General features: G+C 53.2%; 1 protein-coding gene across 1 annotated transcript; it reads left to right on the forward strand.

Annotated features, from left to right (window-relative positions):
- The first annotated feature begins 1,368 nt into the window (after positions 1–1,368).
- Positions 1,369–17,121, forward strand: ZNF507 (zinc finger protein 507). The gene is made up of 6 exons (XM_070397786.1): positions 1,369–1,499; positions 5,829–7,960; positions 9,141–9,258; positions 12,569–12,683; positions 13,453–13,587; positions 13,678–17,121. Exons 2-6 carry the CDS (start codon positions 5,831–5,833, stop codon positions 14,024–14,026), a joined length of 2,847 nt encoding a protein of 948 aa, XP_070253887.1. The 5' UTR covers positions 1,369–1,499; positions 5,829–5,830; the 3' UTR covers positions 14,027–17,121.
- The last annotated feature ends 1,740 nt before the right edge of the window (positions 17,122–18,861 follow it).

The following is an 18,861-nucleotide window of genomic DNA, read 5'->3' on the forward strand; positions in this document are numbered from 1 at the left end:
CTGCCAGACCCTACCGCACCCGCCAGTCCCCAGGAGCGTCTCAGCCCACGGCTGCAACCAAGGCTTCAGTTTCACTGTCTCCCACTGTGGCACCCAGCACCCAGACCCAGCACCCAGCGGGCTCCTTCCTAAGGCACCCACACTGCCAGCACCCACACCACCAGCACCCACACCGCCAGCACACACACCCTCCAGCACACACACCTCCAGCACCCACACCCTCCAGCACCCACACCTCCAGCACCCACACCCTCCAGCACCCACACCCTCCAGCACCCACACCGCCAGCACACACACCCTCCAGCACCCACACCACCAGCACCCACACCTCCAGCACCCACACCCTCCAGCACCCACACCCTCCAGCACACACACCGCCAGCACCCACACCTCCAGCACCCACACCCTCCAGCACCCACACCTCCAGCACCCACACCTCCAGCACCCACACCCTCCAGCACCCACACCCTCCAGCACCCACACCCTCCAGCACCCACACCGCCAGCACACACACCCTCCAGCACCCACACCACCAGCACCCACACCGCCAGCACACACACCTCCAGCACCCACACCCTCCAGCACCCACACCTCCAGCACCCACACCCGCCAGCACCCACACCCGCCAGCACCCACACCGCCAGCACCCACACCCTCCAGCACCCACACCCGCCAGCACCCACACCGCCAGCACCCACACCCTCCAGCACCCACACCTCCAGCACCCACACCCTCCAGCACCCACACCTCCAGCACCCACACCCTCCAGCACCCACACCCTCCAGCACCCACACCTCCAGCACCCACACCGCCAGCACCCAGGGTGGCAGTGAGCTGCGTGTGCGAGCAGGGCTGCTGGCGTCCCTGCGTGTTTCTCAGGCACCAGATCCCAACGACACCACGGACGGTGCAGTGCCACCCCCGCCCCCCCCCCCCCCCCCCCCCGGACGGAGCCTGCCTGCGCTACCGTTACCGGGTGAAGCTGCCAGGTCTGCCCACAGCCCCTGGGAAAGCTTCAGTCCCTCCACAGGGTGCCCGCCGGCCCTGCCCACCTCCCGCAGCCTGACGCTGAGCGGGACCCCAGCAGGACCTCCCTGCGAATCAGCCACTAAAGGTGCAGCCCAGCCAAAAGCTGCACAAACTCAGACGCTGCAGCGTGAGCAGACGCAGGTGACACTCGCGGACTCGCCCCGACGACCCAGGAAGCAGCGCGGTGGCCTTGGGAGCCCACCGCCCCCCGCCCGCCCCGCCCTCGAGAGCCTGTGGGCGTGGCCTGCGCGTCGCCCCGCCCCTTCGCCGCGGCCCCTCGGTCACCTGACCGCCCGCGTCTCACGTGACCGGCTCTGCGCCGCCATCTTGGATCTCCGGTGAGGAGCGGAAAAGCGGGGGAAAGGAGGCGCTGAGCTGGGAACGCGGCGGGAGAGGACGAGGGCGCGGGCACAGGGGCGCCCGGCCGGCGCCGAGAGGCCCGCGGAGCAGCAGCCGCCGCCCGACCGCAGGTACCGCGCCCCGAGGCCGCCCCTCGCCGCTGCGGGCGCCGCCGCCGGCCATGTGCGCCTCCCGCGGGCCCCGCCGCCGCCCCCTGCGGCCCCCGTGCGCCCGCGACGAGGCCCCCGGCCGCCACGCACCGCGCCCCCCGCCGCCGGCTCGTCAGCACTGCGGGTGCAGAACCGCCCGCGCAGCAGCCCCGCCGCCCTGCCCCCGCCTCGCCGGCCGGGAGGAGAGCGCCCGCCGCGGGCTCCGGGCAGCGGCTCGTGCGGCTGAGTGACAGGCGGGCCCGGCCGCCTCCGCGCCGGAAGCCGCCTCGGTGCCGGCGGGCTGCGCTCGGCCCTCCGCCCGCGTCCCGGTTACCGGCGGCCTCGGGGCTGTGGCCTCCCGCGCCCTTTCTCTCTGGTTCTCCGGGCTCCGCGCGCGGCGCTGGTCACGGAGGGAGCGCGGCCCGTTTCCTCGGTCCCTCGTTAGCGCTCGCCCCCGGCGGGGAGCAGGTGCTGCCTGCCCCGGCGGTGACCCCAGGTGGAAGGTCGCCTCCAGGTGAAACGGTTCCGCGCCCTTTGAACTTGCAGGTTCTTTAAGGTGAACCCGCCGGCAGCGGGGACACGGGGAGCGGGGCTGGGGGTCCGGGCCCGGGGACACTGCCGCGGCCGCCCGCCCCCAGCCCCCCGCCCGCCAGCTCACGGAAGTGCATGAAGTTTGCAGAATCACCGCTATTAGGTTGTTTTCAGTTAAGATTTAAAAAACAGTATGCGGATCATCGCTCCTTCCTCATTAGAAAGTGGTTACCAGCAAAACCAATAGTAGCATTTCGAGTCAGATCAGTTCAGAGCTAAAGCATAAAACTCACAATCACGGGAGAAGTTCCCAGAGGCGTTTCGTTGTAACTTACACCGAGTCCGAAACCCTCCTTGTTCGGTAAGTTCTGTGAACGCGCCCCGTCACCGGGTAATGTCCCGCCGCCCCAACAAGTCATCACTGTGCCTCTCCGAGGAGGAGAGAGTTTGACGCTCACACTGTCCTTCTCGGCCGCAGCCGGGTTTTGAGGACGGACCCGAGGAGCTGCTCGTTTCAGGAATTGACCTGCAAGACGCCGGGCTGCTGCCGAGCAGCCAGGAGCCTCTCCGTCACCCCGAGGCACTGCGGCGTCCTGATTGGCAGCGTCACCAGACCCTGCCAAGGGTCAGACAGCTTACAGGTTGATACAGACTAGCAGCGAGAGCCTGTTTCTTTTCCGTGTCACTTCGTAGACACTTTGTTCTCACGGAGAAACAAAAGGAAGTGGGTGTGTGGAGGAAGGATAGATTTAGACTCGTACACCCTTGGATTCCAATTCTTAAGACATTTGTTACTTTATGTCTGTGAGTCTCAGATGCCTCATCTGCAAAAAAGAGATTAATATTACCAGGGGCAGGATAGAAGAGGTCAAGGGGGGGACATACGTAGTACTTGCAACAATAAAGATTTAAAAAGGAAAAAGAAAAGGTTCGCAGTACCAGGAATTACATGAGCGATAGACAGAATCTGCACAGACTCTGTCAAGGGCAAGGACCCGCCCCCACCCCCGTCATCCTCACGGTCTCCTGTACCGTGCCTGGCGCGTTGTAGGTGCCCAATAAATGTTAAATCTCACCCCTTCACGGAGCAAGAGCGCTTCACTCTCTGTTAGGATTTGGTCATTGGCTGTTTCTGACGATCTTACCTTGTGTACTGTCGCATTGTTTAAAAGCTGTTAATTCTTTTAAATTTCTAACCAGGTTTGTCTTATTCTCTCAACTCAGTTTTAAACTGTGAGAACTGTAACTTTGAATGTTTTTCATTCTTCCTGGTACTTTGCTTGGTGCCTTTCACATAACAATGTTTTCTATAACTTTTTATTTTAAAAATTTAAGCCTTACACAAGTAGAATAGTACAGTGAGCCCCTACTTGCTCATCACTCCAGTTACACAATCTGCCAATCTTCTTTAATCCTCACTCTCTCCCACCAGCCTCCCGTCAGGGTAACGTTTTCTGTAGGTGCTTTTACACTGACCTCTTGGAGGCCGTGCATAGTATGCAGATTAGCACAGTCCATGTTGCTATTATTATTCAGATAAATTTTACTTCACTTGACATGCAGTCCCACATGCTTATGCACATTGGTGGCCTAAGTGAACTCTGTGAAAATTTAGAGTTGGCCTTAAGGTCAACTTGACTCTCCCTGTAGACTTTATTACAAGCTGTTATCTAATCTGATTAGCAGAGACTTTGTTCTACTGAGACTTAACTTTTTTTTGCAAGTGTCCCCAAACTGGTTTTTCAGGTGTTTCTCGGTGTATCTGATGTTGTCCTGTCTGTCTTAAAGATGCCATTTCTGTACTTATCCCTGACATGGGCAGCCTCTGCAGTGAGACACATAAATGCCCAGGGAGATGGGGCACCTGCTACAGGTTTCCCTGAGCACACGGCTTTCCACGTGAGTCTCTTGTCAGTTTGTTTCGTAATGTGTTTTGCTTGAGGTGAGATGACTCCTCCTCCTCCTCATTGCACAGGGAGCAGTTGGCATGCTCTGCCCCCCTCCTGCCATGTCCAGGAGTGAAGAGGGATAGCCTGTGGGTGTGCAAAGCTAGCCTCCAGGTTATCAGTCAGCTTGCTGAGGTCACATTTCCTGGGAAGGAGGCCTTAGGTCTGCAGTAGAGCCCCAAGTCTGTGCAAGAAATTGAATGTTCCAGGGTTCCTATCATTAGTTTGTAGTTAACAACTGAACGAAAGAAGTAAAACCTGAGAATGGCCCAGAAGGGAACGCGTAGTCAGGTGAGGAGCCGCAGCTCCCTTGACCTAAACATGTGGCGTTCACAGGCAGCAACGTGACTTGGAAAGTCACACAGGGTTTTTCTAGAGAAACAGATTGTTCTCTCAGTCACTGGTCCCTCTTAGTGATTGAGGTTGAGTGTAAAGACTTAAGACACTTGTTCTTTCTGCCTGAGAAAGACCTTCGTAAGGGAATACAGATGGTCCCCAGGCAGCATTTGTCTACTTCATGATGGTGCAAAAGCTGCATGTTTGGCAGACTCCAGACTTTGAGTTTTGATCTTTCCCTGGGCTGGGAATGTGTGTATGAAAGACACTCTGATTCTGGGCAGTGGCAGCCCCGGCCAGCCACGGTCTCGAAGGTCAGCAACCCAGACTCCACAGAGCAGTGTGGAGTGTGCTTTCTGACTTGTCAGTCGAGGGGCATCTGTCGTCTTTTGGGAGGTAATACCCTCAGGTTGTTCAGGAGAGAGTGGCTGTAGGGCCACAGGCCCCGGATTGCTGGGTGGTCATCCTGTTGTCACGGCTGGAGCACATCCCGGTGTGAGTGTGGTCAGTCGGGAAGGTGGGGGGGCGGGGTGAGAAGGGCACTAGAGAAGCCTGGGTAACTGTTTGCACTTCTGCCTGATGTGGGCCCAGATGGAAAGCTAGTGCGCCTGAGAGCAGGAAGTACGGAGCACCCTGGCTGCTGGGAGTGGGTAGGGGAGACCGTGCTGAGCCGCCTGAGCACTGTGGGGTCTGGCGGGAGTTTGGGTACAGCGCTAGCAGGGGCCACGATTCAACTCCTGAAATAAGAGTCAGGGCCTGTGACGGGGGGTTAAGAAATCGGATGGTCTTTGGTCTACAGCTGGGGCCACTAAAACTTTGGCTGGAGTTTATTGAATGTTGTGAGATTCCCAGATGCACCTGAAATATGGAAGAACAAAGCTTGTTGCTGGAAAAAAAAAAGCCTAAACCTAAAAAACAGATCCAAGTCAACAGATAATCTCACTTTAAGCCAGAGGGAGTGTTTGAAATGAACGTACGTGCTGTCAGGAAACAGTGTTGAAGATTAGGCTGAATGAGATTGCATTTCCCTTGGCCAAACGTATCACTTTCTAAGGACACGTGCATATGTGGATAACTAGGATGTCAATTGTTTCCGTCTTCGATGGCCCTTTCCTTTCAGGGGAAAAAAAATAACATGTCTGAGTGATAGCTGACCACTAATATGACCTCTGGAAAGCCCACAGCGTAGTTTGTGGTTTCTCTTCGGGAAGATGAAGGAAGTAAAAGGAGGAACTGGATTATTGTCTTTAGTTTCATTGCATAGTACGTCTCAGAGCTCACTGTGCCCTTCCCGGTAAGTTAATTACTATATGTTCACAATTCCAAAGGCTCGCAGAGAAGAAAAACTACAGTTACATTTGGTGTGAGAAATTGCATCAGTCACGTATCGGCTCTAGGGATGGTCTTTCATAGTGACTTAAGGTGGTTCTGCCTGGGAATGGCTGTGTTCGTTCAACCAGTGTGACCTGGCGTCTCTGTGGTCTGTCCCCCTTTCTAGGTATGGAGGTGAGCAGCAACGTCGCCATGTTGGTGCCAGACATTGGGGAACAGGAAGCTCTGTTGACGGCCGACACTGTCATCAGTTCTTCACTGGAAATTGATGGACAAAGTTCAGCTAAAACAGATCCATTGATCCATGTTATCCAGAAGTTGAGCAAGATAGTGGAACATGAAAAATCACAAAAATGTCTTTTAATTGGGAAGAAGCGCTCACGTTCAAGTGCTGGGACGAGCTCTCCTGAAGCCCAGGAGCTCGGTGAGATTCCAGCGAAAGGAGCCCCGCCCCCCGTTGCTGACATCAGAAGGGCCGAGCCGTCGCCAATCCCTTTCGGCCCAGACCCTCTCGCCCAGAACGATGGGAAGGCGATGTCTTACCAGTGCAGCCTCTGCAAGTTCCTGTCCTCATCTTTCTCTGTGCTCAGGGACCACATCAAGCAGCACGGCCCGCAGAATGAGGTGATCCTGATGTGCTCCGAGTGCCACGTCACCTCCAGAAGCCAGGAGGAGCTCGAAGCCCACGTGGTGAATGACCACGAAAACTACGCCCACGGCCCCACGCAACCCAAAGCCGAACCGAGCGTGAGCCCCTCCAGCTCCGTGTGTCTGAGACCCACAGAGCGGAAGCGCGAAGGCACTCCCGACCTCTCCGTTAGCGTGCGCAGTCCACAGACGCACGTCGTCCCCGCCGCCTCCGAGAAGGACCGGGGGAGGAGGAAGTGGTACGCCTACGAACAGTACGGCATGTACCGGTGCTTATTTTGTAGCTACACGTGCGGGCAGCAGCGAATGTTGAAGACACATGCATGGAAGCACGCCGGGGAGGTGGACTGCTCCTACCCGATATTTGAAAATGAGAACGAGCCCCTGGGCTTGCTGGGCTCCTCAGTGGCGGCGGCACCAGGCGGGGTTGATGCCGTGGTCATCGCCATCGGAGAGAACGAGCTGAGCATCCACAACGGGCCGGCGGTACAGGTGCAGATTTGCAGCTCAGAGCCTCTGTCCTCGGCGTCGGCCCTGCCGGGTGCGGAGCGAGACACGGGTCTCGGCCGGTCGGTGGCCCTTGGGCCCCACGAGGAGGACATGTTGGAGGTGATCTCGGACGCGGAGGAGAGTCTGATGGCCGACAGCCTCCTCTCGTCGGCACAGAAGATCATCAGCAGCAGCCCCAACAAGAAAGGGCATGTGAACGTGATCGTGGAGCGTCTGCCCGGCGCCGAGGAGACCGGGTCGCAGAAGCCTTTCCTCGTGAATGCTGCGCTGGAGGAGGGGGGCCTCCCGGCCCCTCCAGGGCCCCCGACAGGCTGTGAGGGGAGAGGGGAGGCCTATCGTGCCGATCAGTGTACCGTCGACATCGGGGGGCTGATCATAGGCTGGAGCAACACAGAGAAGAAGGAGAGCGAGCTGATCCATCAGGGACTGGCCCCTGATGAGAACGCCCCCCCGGGCCGAAGAAGGACGAACTCCGAGTCCCTTCGGCTGCACTCGCTGGCGGCAGAGGCCCTGGTCACAATGCCCATCAGAGCCGCCGAGCTCACGAGAGCCAACCTCGGGCACTACGGGAACGTCAACCTCTTAGACCCAGACACCGGGCAGAGGCAGGTGGATAGCACCTTGGCAGCCTATTCTAAAATGATGTCCCCACTTAAAAACGCTTCAAATGGACTAACGAGTTTTAACCAAAGCAGCTGCCCCTTGGTGGCACTCCCGGAGGGCAGGCAGGAGCTGTCCGACGGGCAGGTGAAGACGGGCATCAGCGTGTCCTTGCTCACTGTCATTGAGAAGCTGCGGGAAAGGACGGACCAGAACGCCTCGGACGAGGACATCCTGAAGGAGCTGCAGGACAACGCCCAGTGCCAGCCCAGCGGCGAGGCCGGCCTGTCAGGCGGCGGCGTGGTGGAGTACATCCCCAACGCCGAGCGGCCCTACCGCTGCCGCCTCTGCCACTACGCGAGCGGGAACAAGGGCTACATCAAGCAGCACTTGCGGGTCCACCGGCAGAGGCAGCCCTACCAGTGTCCCATCTGTGAGCACGTGGCCGACAGCAGCAAGGAGCTGGAGAGCCACATGGTCCACCACTGCAAGGCCCGGCTGTACCAGTGCAAGCGCTGCGCCGAGGCCTTCCCCTACAAGGTGCGCGGCCCCGTGCTCCCGGGAACCCCAGCTCAGAGCAGGGACAGGCCTGGCGGGTGCAGTCCTCCCACATTCGGTCAATCGGGAAATGCACCCAGGAAGGTTTGACAGTTGGCCCAGACGATGGGGACTGAAATCTGGGTCATCGGGACTCCTGGGGTGGGACTCTCCCTGGCCATCTCTGGCCTTAGATAGTGTTTTAGAGTCTCTTCAGAATGTGTGGCTTTTACAGTGCAGGGGGCTGTTACAGGAATGCACAGATGTAACGCGGGGGACAGCATACATACACATGAATGCACAGATGTAACCCACATCAGCAACGCACGGCCCTGAAATGCAAGTCGTTCACTCCAAGGGCTGCGCAGCCAGCCCACAGGGACTCTTGTCATTGCAGAAGGAAGAGTGGGCTGGATGAGGACAGTGCCGTGGACAGAGCCACGTGTTAGCTGTGAGGGCAGTTTAAGGGACTTTCAAGGTCACTTTGACTGTGTGACTTTCACCTTATGTGCGACCTCGGAACCAACAACCAGCATGAAATGCTGTTTCTGTAAAGGAAACTTGCATTCTTTGAGTCCATGATTTAGAACTTTTTTCCTCAAGATGCCAGTTGATGGGGGCGGGGGGGCTGTTTTTTGCTGTCCTAAAGGGCCCACTGGGAAGTGGGACGTGGCCTTGCTCTCAGGCGACCCAGGGTCGGCTGGTAGTGAGAGGGTTCAGGAAGGAAGGGCCTGTGAGTAAGATTCAGCTCCACTCAGATGGCCTCCTGGGATCCGGAATGGCCTCGGCCACTGGACAGGGGGGCCCTTTGGGTGGGCCAGGCCCGTCCCAGGGCTGCCTGCAGCGGCCATGCTCTTGATTCCTGGGATGCAGTGGAGGAGGCCTCAGTGGCTGATGGGACTTCTTTCTGTGAAAGCACTGACCCTGGGAGCCCTCCGGCCCCCTCCCTGGGCCTGTCCATGGTGCTGAGTGCACACCCCACGCCAGGACCTGGAGAGAACTGCCTTCCTGCTGCTCCCCCCGGGCAGTTCTTCCCACAAACCGCCAAAGGCTGGGATAGTGCTGAGGCCCATTGGCATTTGAAGCGTTGGTATTGGGTTCTAGGCTCCAGGCCACGGAAGCACAGGCTCCTGTAACAGCAGTGAGTGCATTAGGAATTGCTGTTCATTTCTCTCGTGTCCAGAGTCAGCTGAGGAGCCATGAGAGGGAGCAACACAGCCTTCCAGATCCCCTGTCAGTCGTGGCTTCTGCTGAGCCCAGGGTTCCCAGGGACAGCGCGGAGGCGAAGTGTGCCCAGGAAGGTAGGTGTGCATCCCCACAGGCTGCACGACTCGCATCCCAGGTGAGAAGCGCCCTGAGCAGTCGGTCAGGTGGGGGGTTTCAGGACTAAAGCTGCGTCTGTCCTCCTCTCTTTTGCACTGTGGGTTCTGGTCTCCTCCTGGGGACACTCTGGGTCCTGAACGAAGTACTGTGAGTAAGTCCTCAGCTTCACCTGGTAGGGAGATCTGACACTGACATTTCTGCTGTCCTGTAAGAGCCAAGGGCAGCAGGAACCTTAGGTGCCGGGCCCGCACCAGGGAAGCCGTATCGAAGCAGCAGCCTGCCCCTCCCCCAGCCCAGCTGACCCGAGAGAACAGCTCACAGATGGCAGCCCCCCCCACCCCAGACTCTAACTGAGGCCCCTGCTGTGATCTTATCGTAACCAAGGTTGCTGCCAGATGTCATCTGCACTCTCTTTAAAACACGGCACCAGATCTTTGTATGTACGAGTTAGGTACCACTCAGTCAAGTTTCGGCTAATAGGAATATTAGAATCAAAAGATTTCACTCGCATCCCATGAAAAGGCGGGTGCCACATCCAGAGAATCTGGGCTGACGGTGCTGAGCTGCGCTTCCCTGCGTCAGCTCACTTAAATTGATAAGCTCCAAGTGTCTTGAGTGTGGTGCATCGTGTTTATGGGAAATAAAACATATTGGGGTGACTTTCCTTTTTAGATTTCCTAAGAATTAAAGTTAGAAACAGTTGCAGAGTGAAATGTTTTCCTGTAATGTTCATTACATTATACCCCAGCATGCATAACCGACGCGGGAATGTTTCTGAGAGAACTGTGCTGACACCCACATCCCCTGTCAAGCAGCTGTCACCCCTGCAAACGTCTCCCAGACAAAGGAGTTTATGACAGAGCATCTGCCTCTGCAGAGACGGCTGAGCTAAACAGTTTGCTTCCTTTCTGCAGAATGACCCGAGTGCTCCTCTCACTACACACTGTGCTCCTCATCCCTGTGAAGGAGCCTTAAAGCATTTGGTAGCTTTGGACCATGAATCCCTAATGGCGGGTAAAGGCAGTCCTGCTCAGTGGCACCGCCTGTGGTGAGCACAGGGCTGGAATATGTCTTTTAAAGCAGTCACCTGACTGTCCAAATGGGCCATTAACAAATTAAAATCACTATTTTAATGGAAAGATTAACACATGAGCTCAGAATTAAAGTAACTAGTTCATTATTGTATGGCGAGCTGTACCTTAGTGTCTCTGCCACAGTCCATCTTGTAGCCGCCTGGGGTCGAGTGTGGATTTCACATGCAGGCCATGCCTTCCCCACCGGCCCACTCGCCCATCTCTGTCATCAGAGGGTGACAGTTCAGATGACAGGTGACCTCCTGGGCGCTTTATTCATTCAGCATTGAACCTTCAAAATCTGGTAGTCAAACCAAAGGACAAGTTCCTACCTCGCAGAGAAGGGAGGAATTAGTCATTGGCGTTCCCTGAAACCTGAACCGTTTCGTGGTCTCATTAAAGAAGAAGGAGGCGTGTGCCCCTGTGGTCCGTCTCTGCCCATTAGGACGGCACGGGCACCTCAGGCACGTTTCAGCTCAGAGGCGCAGGGCCACAGTACTTGGGACGTGTGTTCTGCCCAAGTCAGGACCATCCTGAGCTGGCCCTGGTGCCTGGAGTACGGTAAAGGCGGCAGCACCGTTGAGACCAGTGACCAAGACAGATGGTGCTCCAACAGAGCCGCGGGCAGAGCACCTCCGTGTGTGCTTCCTTGTGAGATTTAAGTAAACTGTTCTTTGTTGCAAACCTGCAATTTGTCAAGCCCTGGGGAGTCGCTGTAAACACAGCAGGCAGGTTCCTGCCCGCAAGGAGTTAGCAGCTAGGACACGTCAGAGACTTCACAGGAACGTACGGTGCGCCAAGGAAGAACACAGTGCCCCTGGCGTGCTGACCGCACTGGAATCCTCGGCTCACTCCGTTTTGTAGATAAGAAAGCCAAGTCCCCAGAGGGGAAATAATTTGCCTGTGATCACACAGTGCTGGCAGCAAAGATGAAGCCCAAGGTCTTGAGTTGAAACCCAGTGCCTTCTCCCTGGAAAAGGCAGCGCAAGGCAGCACAGCCTCTCCTGTGTGCAGCAGCTTTTCGTGGTGTTTTTGTTCGTTGTGATTGAGCTGCAGTGCTGCGCACACAGAGCCATGACCTGACCCCATGCTTTGTCTTTCAGGGACAGTGCCCTTTATAATCAAGTCCAAATTGTTACCTACCAATTAAAATACTTAGATTATAATCATGATTAGTGTGTCTATTAATGTAATGGATTTATACCAGGATATTAGGACATTTTGTTCTGCCTGGCAAAAGTAGGTACTAGCAAAAGAAAATACCCATTTTACAAAGCTTTACATTAAGGGTTTTCTTTGTTTTGTTAAAATTTAGTGTGGATTTGCTCTTGTGCCTGCACTTCCCCTCCCTGTGCTATGGCGGGTTGTCTCTAAGCTTCCTCCCACTCTGCCCTCTCCCGTGGCTGTGCTTGCTTTGTTCGGAGTGCAGAGCAGTCGGGCTGTGGATGCTGTGGACTCGGTGCTCACAGAGTAAACAAGGGCTGGGCATCTTCAGGAGCCATTTCCGGGGCTCACGTCACAGCCCTGTCCAGGCTTTCCGGGCTCAGTGGCCCAGCCCTGTTGCACAGTGGCCTGTGGCTTCAGAGCGCTGCATATTCACGTTGGTTGTAACCTTTGTCCTCGTGACCTGCCAGGGTGCTGGAGGTCACTGCACAGCGTTCGGTGGCATGTACTAGCAGGCAGTTACTTTTCCCTGGTTGTTGCATTGACAGCTGACAGTCATAAACAGAGGAAACCCACAGACTGAGAAAGCACTAGGCTGTTGTATTCCGTGTGTTACAGGGACTTTGTGGTCACACTTTAGATTATTGGATTCTGATGCTAAATTACAGCTTGTTGGCAAATCGTTGTTTCCCTAAGACAGTGTGCCCATGTTGATTAGACTGATACCTTTCCCATTAACTGTGTCTGTGGTTAATTCAGCTGCTAGTAGTCAGCGGGCACTGGCATCAAGTCCATTCTTTTAGATTTTGTGCAGGTTATGAAAGACCAACCAGTGGACCTAGGTCTCCCGGTCGGGGGATGTCCCCTTTCTATCTGCGGTGGTCCAGGTCCAGGTGACCTGTGAGCCATTTCTGGTTGTTAACTTGATCTCGAGAGCCTGGATGGCGGCATTAGCACCGCTGGTGTAAATGCTCATTGACAGTGGGATGTAAGTGCAGCCATTTGAATCTAATGAAAGCCTGTCACTAAAACTCTGAAATGCCTTGTCCAGAGAATAAGTCTTCAGTCCAGAAACAGTACAGATGCGACGTGTGTGATTACACAAGTACAACATACGTTGGTGTCAGAAACCACAGACGGACCCACAACTCGGACAAGCCGTACAGGTGAGTGTGCCGACCCCGGTTCTAATGCTTGTGCTGCAGCACTTTATCATGAAGGAAAAAGTAGAAGTTATTAAACACTCACGCACTTGTTTGAACACAGGTTAAGTGCTGAGGAGCTTTCACAAGTGGTGTTTAGTTGTTAAAGACTGAGTTCTAAGCTGGAGCCCGGCCCGCAGGCCTTGTGTCTGGTTGGAATGAGGGACATGCCCGTGGCTGTCAGTTCCGGGTTCCAGTTTCATGGAATCGTCACAGCAGTTTTCCGTCATCTGGGCCCTGAGTATTCCAGCAAGAGTCCTAACGCTTAAAAGCAGTAAAATTCCCTATGGAAGATCCTGTTTCTGGAAATGTATCACGTGCAGAACAAGATCATTTAACTTTATTACTTGATTTTCCATAGAGGCTAATTCTAGTCGTTTTCAGGAAATAGCAGCATTCTCAATTGATGGAGATGCGCTGATAGATAGAAGTCATTGCTCCTAAGTGAACTTGGCCTCTTGAGCATAAACCGCTGCTTTCGTAGTCAGCTTGTTCCGCCAGCAGCCGGAGGAACCCGGTTCCCACCCCAGGGGGCCGGCAAGACAGGGTGCCGGGCCTGGGCTCGGACTCGCACCCGAGGGAAACTTGTTCCATGTGCCAGCTCTCCCCTGGGGTCCTGGGTGCAGCACGGGTGAGTGCGGGAAGGTCTGTGTGACGTCTCAGTGAAACCTCACAGGGCCCTGCTTTCATCCTGTGGTGGGGCTTCCTCTACACATGGCTCCCTCCGCTGCAGGTGCTCTCTGTGCGGGTACGTGTGCAGCCACCCGCCTTCCCTGAAGTCGCACATGTGGAAGCATGCCAGCGACCGCAACTACAACTACGAGCAGGTGAACAAGGCCATCAACGACGCCATCTCCCAGAGCGGCAGGTACGGACCCCCCGCGGCTGCGCTGTCACGTGTAAGTTCCAGCCCTGCCTTCTAACCCACTCACGGTTTGGTGCTCTGTTTGACTTTAAGGGTTCTAGGGAAGTCCCCTGGAAAGACTCTGTTAAACAGCAGTGAAGACGGAGCCGACCCTCCCACTGGGGGTGTGGACACTGTGGTGTCGTCCTCGGAGCCGGCTCCCCAGGCTCCCACCGAGCTCGAGAAACTGAGCCCTGCCAGTAACTCCTCGTGTCGCTTAGACAAGAACCCCGGGGCGGCCCCCCCGGGGATGGAGTACTGCGTCTTACTCTTCTGCTGCTGTATCTGTGGTTTCGAATCTACCAGCAAAGAAAACCTGTTGGATCACATGAAGGAGCACGAGGGCGAGATTGTCAACATCATCCTGAACAAGGAGCCCGGCGCAGCTCTCAACACGAGCTAGACCCACAGGCCTGCGTCTCACCTCAGACGCCCGGAGACACAGGAGGGGGGCTGACAGGTGTGGCTTTGGAACCAAATGTGTGATGTAATCAAAGGAATTCCGAATGGATGAGCAGCAATAATATTTAAGTATTCTATTCTGAGGGAGGGGAAATGGGTTGGGGAGGAAGCAAAGATAGGACCCTGTATTGACCCTCTGTTACCTTCTGTTAGTGTTGAGTGTATTTATTACTAAAAGCTTATTGCAGTTTAGAAATGCAAGCAGAAGAGCTAAGAAAGGGTTTTTCAGGAACTGTCCTGAAACGATTGCTATAAAAGCAATACAGTCTCAAGCAGGGCTTGGCTGTCTTCCTGCAGCGAGACAGCGGCTCTGCAGGGAGGGCTTCCCAGCGTTCTACCTGAGTCTTCCCCAACGGAGAGGACGTATCAGATACTCAGTCTCAGAAACGTTGCTTTACTCCTTCAAAAAAAGGAAAGAAAGGAGACCTGAATCCACCCCTAGATTGTAAATAGGCATTTAAGGAGTAAATGACTGTCTTAAATTTACAGGGTTTCCTGTGGGCACTAGACTCAGCCAGACCTTGGGGTTCCTAACACTGTCTCAGCCCAGGGCAGGTGCTCCCCAGAGGTTCTGTTTGGGGTCTGACGGTCACCACGGGGTCTCGGTAGTTCCACAGCTGTCTGCCCCTCCTCTGAACCAGTCCGAGCGTTTGGTTGAAGAGTCTATTAAAACAACAAAGTATACAGATTTGCACTTGATCATCAGGCCTTGGAAGTAGTTTGATCTCTCTTTTTTTAATAGTTTGATCTCTTAAATAATAATCATTTGAGGGAAGAAGGGTGAGATCCAGAATCCCTTAAAATGAGGGCTTTGAGGTTTTTCTTTCCTGGAGTTCATTGGTTTAGTTACACTTAAGAGATGTAACCACATGTGGCTAAAATGTGAAAATTCGGGTGGTTTCTGAAGCTTTTAATAACAAATAACATTTGGTGAGTCTGCAGGGTTTCTCCTTTCTAGGAAATTCCTCCCGTGGGCTTTTGCTTTAGAGCACGCCGTCACATAGATGTGACTTCTCGTTTTTTACAGGTTTTGTATTCACGCGTTTCCCAGTCGAGAGGATGCGTGTTGTGTTTTGTGTTAGTGGTTTGGTCATTTGCTTACGCCTTGTTTGGTTGAAGTAAACTGTACCCATAGTTGGAGGCGGTGCGTGCGGGCCGCCTCCTGGTGCTCTTCCTGAACGGCTCCTGCCCCGGCGCCGGTCAGCGGGAAACAGGGAGGACAGGTTTTGAATGTGATGCTCACGTTTTAGGGAAGAATGCTCTTCCCAAAGTCCAGGTGTGACCTGAACGAGTTACCATTTCTAAGTAGCATTAGGAACTCTTTCCGTGGGGCCAGGCATCATTTCACTTTCCTGATGACTAAACACACAGAAGGGATGGAAGCTGTAAGTTCCTTATGGAAGTTCCTCCGTTCCTGACGTGTGGATCTCACAAAGATAAAACAGATTACTTACCGTAAGTTCTGTCCCGGGTCCACTGCCTGTGGGTCTGTAGCCATTGCCTCCCGTTTTCAGAATTTCATTTCATTTCAAACTCAAATAAAATATTTTAAATAGTTCCGTTATTATCACTTACATTGTTACCACTCAGTCCACTCCTCCATTGCTTGTAGCTATGACTATTTCTTTACAAAAATCTCTGATTCTGAAAATTAACAACCTTGGAAGAATTTTGTTTTATAAATTTTCCTTGGCTTTAATTTTGTGTGATCATTTGGAAAATACGAATAACCAAAAAAATCCCAACAATTTCAACAGTGAATTTTTAAATTATCTTTCTTCATTTCCTTAAACCACTTCCATTGATTATTACTTAAATTTTTCATTTGGAATCATGGATTTAAAGTATCCCTAGCTCGTGGGATAAAAACTAGCTCAGAAGTTCAAAGTCTTTTAATGTTCATCTGGCCTAGACAATCCTCAAAGCTCTCTCCTGGCCTGTAGGGGGAACCACATACCCAAGGCATTCTCCTTATCGGTTGTGGCCAGCCTTAAATATCCCTCCCAGAGACAATGGGGTATTTCTAAAGACTAAACATGCCGTGGTAATTGAGGAAGAGATAGGCATTAAAGTAACCAGCAGGATTCCCCTTTCTAGGAGTAACATTTTATTTACTGGCTCTGACCTGTTGCCGTACAAGACCTTTTGTTCTCCACTCTGAACACTTGATAATTCTAAGAGTTGATAGTGAAAATAGTTTTTCAAATAAACTTACTGGATAAGGCAGCGGTGGGGAGGGGAAGGTGATGCATGTGCCCATTATAAGTAACACTTTTCAGGGCTCCGCTGTTTTCTCTTTCTCTAATAATCCAGAACACACTGGCCGGGCCCCGAAGTGCCAACACTCCGCGATCGGGAGGCACCACATGGTAGTGACAAGTGTACAGCCTTTGCCCAGGTCTTGCATCCTGTTCGAGGGGGCTATCTGTGGCCGGGTGTTACTTCTCTTTCCTCACAGAGCAGGGGAGGGCATCCACGTTTACATTGCATCTCCTGCAGTGTACGAGGCTTGGCAAAGACGAGCAGACTCCCCTGGTGAGACTCGGTATATTTTCAGTTTTCATAGTCACTTATTTAACCTTTTTTTATTGTACAGCAAGGTGCTCTAAGTCATATTCTATAAAATATATTTAATAGAAATTTGAGTTTGCTACTCAAGGACATGAATACATGTATTTTTTTAAGAAATGAGTATTGTGTAACACTATAGCATTGCTTCTATAGCCAAAGTCTGAACATTTCTGGAACACTGACATGGGAAGACTACAGTTCATCCTGACAATGTGTAAAATGGGATGGTTTGCATTTTGTGAAATTATCCTGCACAGCGAGCTGCATGCCTTAATGCCCGAAACTCCAGGGTTGTGTTCACGGCAGAACAGCTTGCCCGCTCACCAGTGAGGCAGGGCTGCCGTGCGCCAGCTGCCTTCGGGAATACTGTACAATGTTAGAATAATTTATTTTGCTTTATAGAAATTTGTCATGTATTGACTTTAATATTGTATTTTGGTAATAAACTTTTTGTTAAAAACACTTGCCTCGAGGCTTTATTAGCAAAAGATTATGTCCGTACTTACCTTGGAAACACTGATTTGATTGCTTAGAAAGTTAGGTTTAGGTAATGCACTTCCCAAGGAGTCAACCAAGGCTCAGGATCGCCCTCTGGTAACTTATCCAACTAATGCCGACTAGCACCAAAGGATGGTAAGAATTCAGCCAACTTGGAAGCCTTTTCCTCGATACACGTTCGTTCTGTCTTCCTGCCCTCACGTGCTTTATGTTCTTGTGCAAAGTTCCACACTAGCTCTGTGCATGACAGTCACATTCCTGATGGAAGGCCAGAGACGCCGTCTGTGCCACCCCGGCCATTGTGTGGCCACACCACATGTTTCCGCACATTAGATTAGCTGCATTGGGCCGTGAAGCGAACGTCATCTGACTGTCGTTGGTCTGGTTGTCCATTTGTGCCCGAGTACCCTGGGCCGCCTTCTCTTAACGCACTGTGGACCAGTAGTTTTATGGCAGCTTTACCCAGTGGCCAGATAAGTTTCTACTGAACAAGTACAAAAAACGCTTTACATAAACATTAAAGGCACGCTTTAAAATTAAATATCCATTGCATTTTGAATAACCCATTGTTATTTATTACATGTTCTTACAAGCTAATATCTTTTTAAAGTATGATACTTTTGTTTTTACAAACACTATGTAATATGAAGCGAGAATTCTCATGATCCGTCTGCAATGTGTTCACACGTCTGAGGCCAAACGTTCCCTCACAATAGCGGTGACCCCTGTCCTGCCTCCGTTGGGGCCACAGCTATGTCCCCTCTCTTCCCAGAACCGAACTCCACTCTGCACCGAGCTCCAGATTCACTGAGGAAAGCCCAGCACGGAGGGAGCAGTGTGGGAGCCACCGGACGCATGGCCATTGAGCACCGAGATGCGACTGGTGTGCCCTACGTGTGCAAGACACGGTTTCAGAGACTCGGTACAAAAAATTGGGCGGTATCTCAATAGTTTTTTTATATTGGTTACATGTTGAAATGATGACATTTTGGATTAAATATGTCATTAAAATTTACTTCACCCGTTTTTATCTTTTTAACGTGACGACTGGAAAATCTTGCACACCTGGCTCACGTTGAGTTGCTGTTGGACACCTGTACAGAGACGGATGACCTGACAGCGCTGTGTCACACCTGGCCCTCCTCCACGTCTGCAGGTAACATGTCCTTGGAACGCAGCCACGCCCTGGCTTACATGTTGCCTGTGGCTATTCTCCAGTGAGGGCGGCAGCATGGAGGACTTGTGACAGATGGGACGGCCCACAAGGGAAAGTATGCTCTGTGCTTTAAAGCTCCCAGAGAGGAAAGCTTTTTTTTTTAATACGTTTTTATTGATTTCTGAGTGGAAGGGAGAGGGAGAGAAAGATAGAAACATGAATCAATCAGCTGCCTCCTGCACGCCCCACACTGGGGATCAAGCCCGAAACCCAGGCGCGTGCCCTTGACCGGAATCGAGCCCAGGACCCTTCAGTCTGCAGGCCAAGGCTCTATCCACTGAGCCACACGAGCTAGGGCGAGAAGAAAGCTTTATATAGCACCGCTTCAGGACTAAAATATTCCTCCTCCCGCGGTAATTTTCATAAAGCGCTCCTGGTCTCCATAATTCTTAGCTCACTGCTCATCATCGCTGCTACAGAAAACCAAGCAACTCGTTTAAAACAACCGCACAACTAAACACTAAGTAATGCGCCCTGGCCGGTTCGGCTCG

This window comes from Myotis yumanensis, unplaced genomic scaffold (assembly GCF_028538775.1).
Source record: "Myotis yumanensis isolate MYYU_CA2020_CCGP unplaced genomic scaffold, mMyoYum1.0.hap1 SCAF_18, whole genome shotgun sequence".
NCBI classification, from domain to species: domain Eukaryota; kingdom Metazoa; phylum Chordata; class Mammalia; order Chiroptera; family Vespertilionidae; genus Myotis; species Myotis yumanensis.

Excerpts from the sequence above, each read along its gene's own strand:
- ZNF507 (XM_070397786.1), top strand. The coding sequence starts at position 5,831 with ATGGAGGTGAGCAGCAACGTCGCCATGTTGGTGCCAGACATTGGGGAA. Across the intron at positions 9,259-12,568 it reads GGCGAAGTGTGCCCAGGAAG|AGAATAAGTCTTCAGTCCAG; the intron begins GTAGGTGTGCAT and ends TGCCTTGTCCAG. Across the intron at positions 13,588-13,677 it reads GCCATCTCCCAGAGCGGCAG|GGTTCTAGGGAAGTCCCCTG; the intron begins GTACGGACCCCC and ends TTTGACTTTAAG.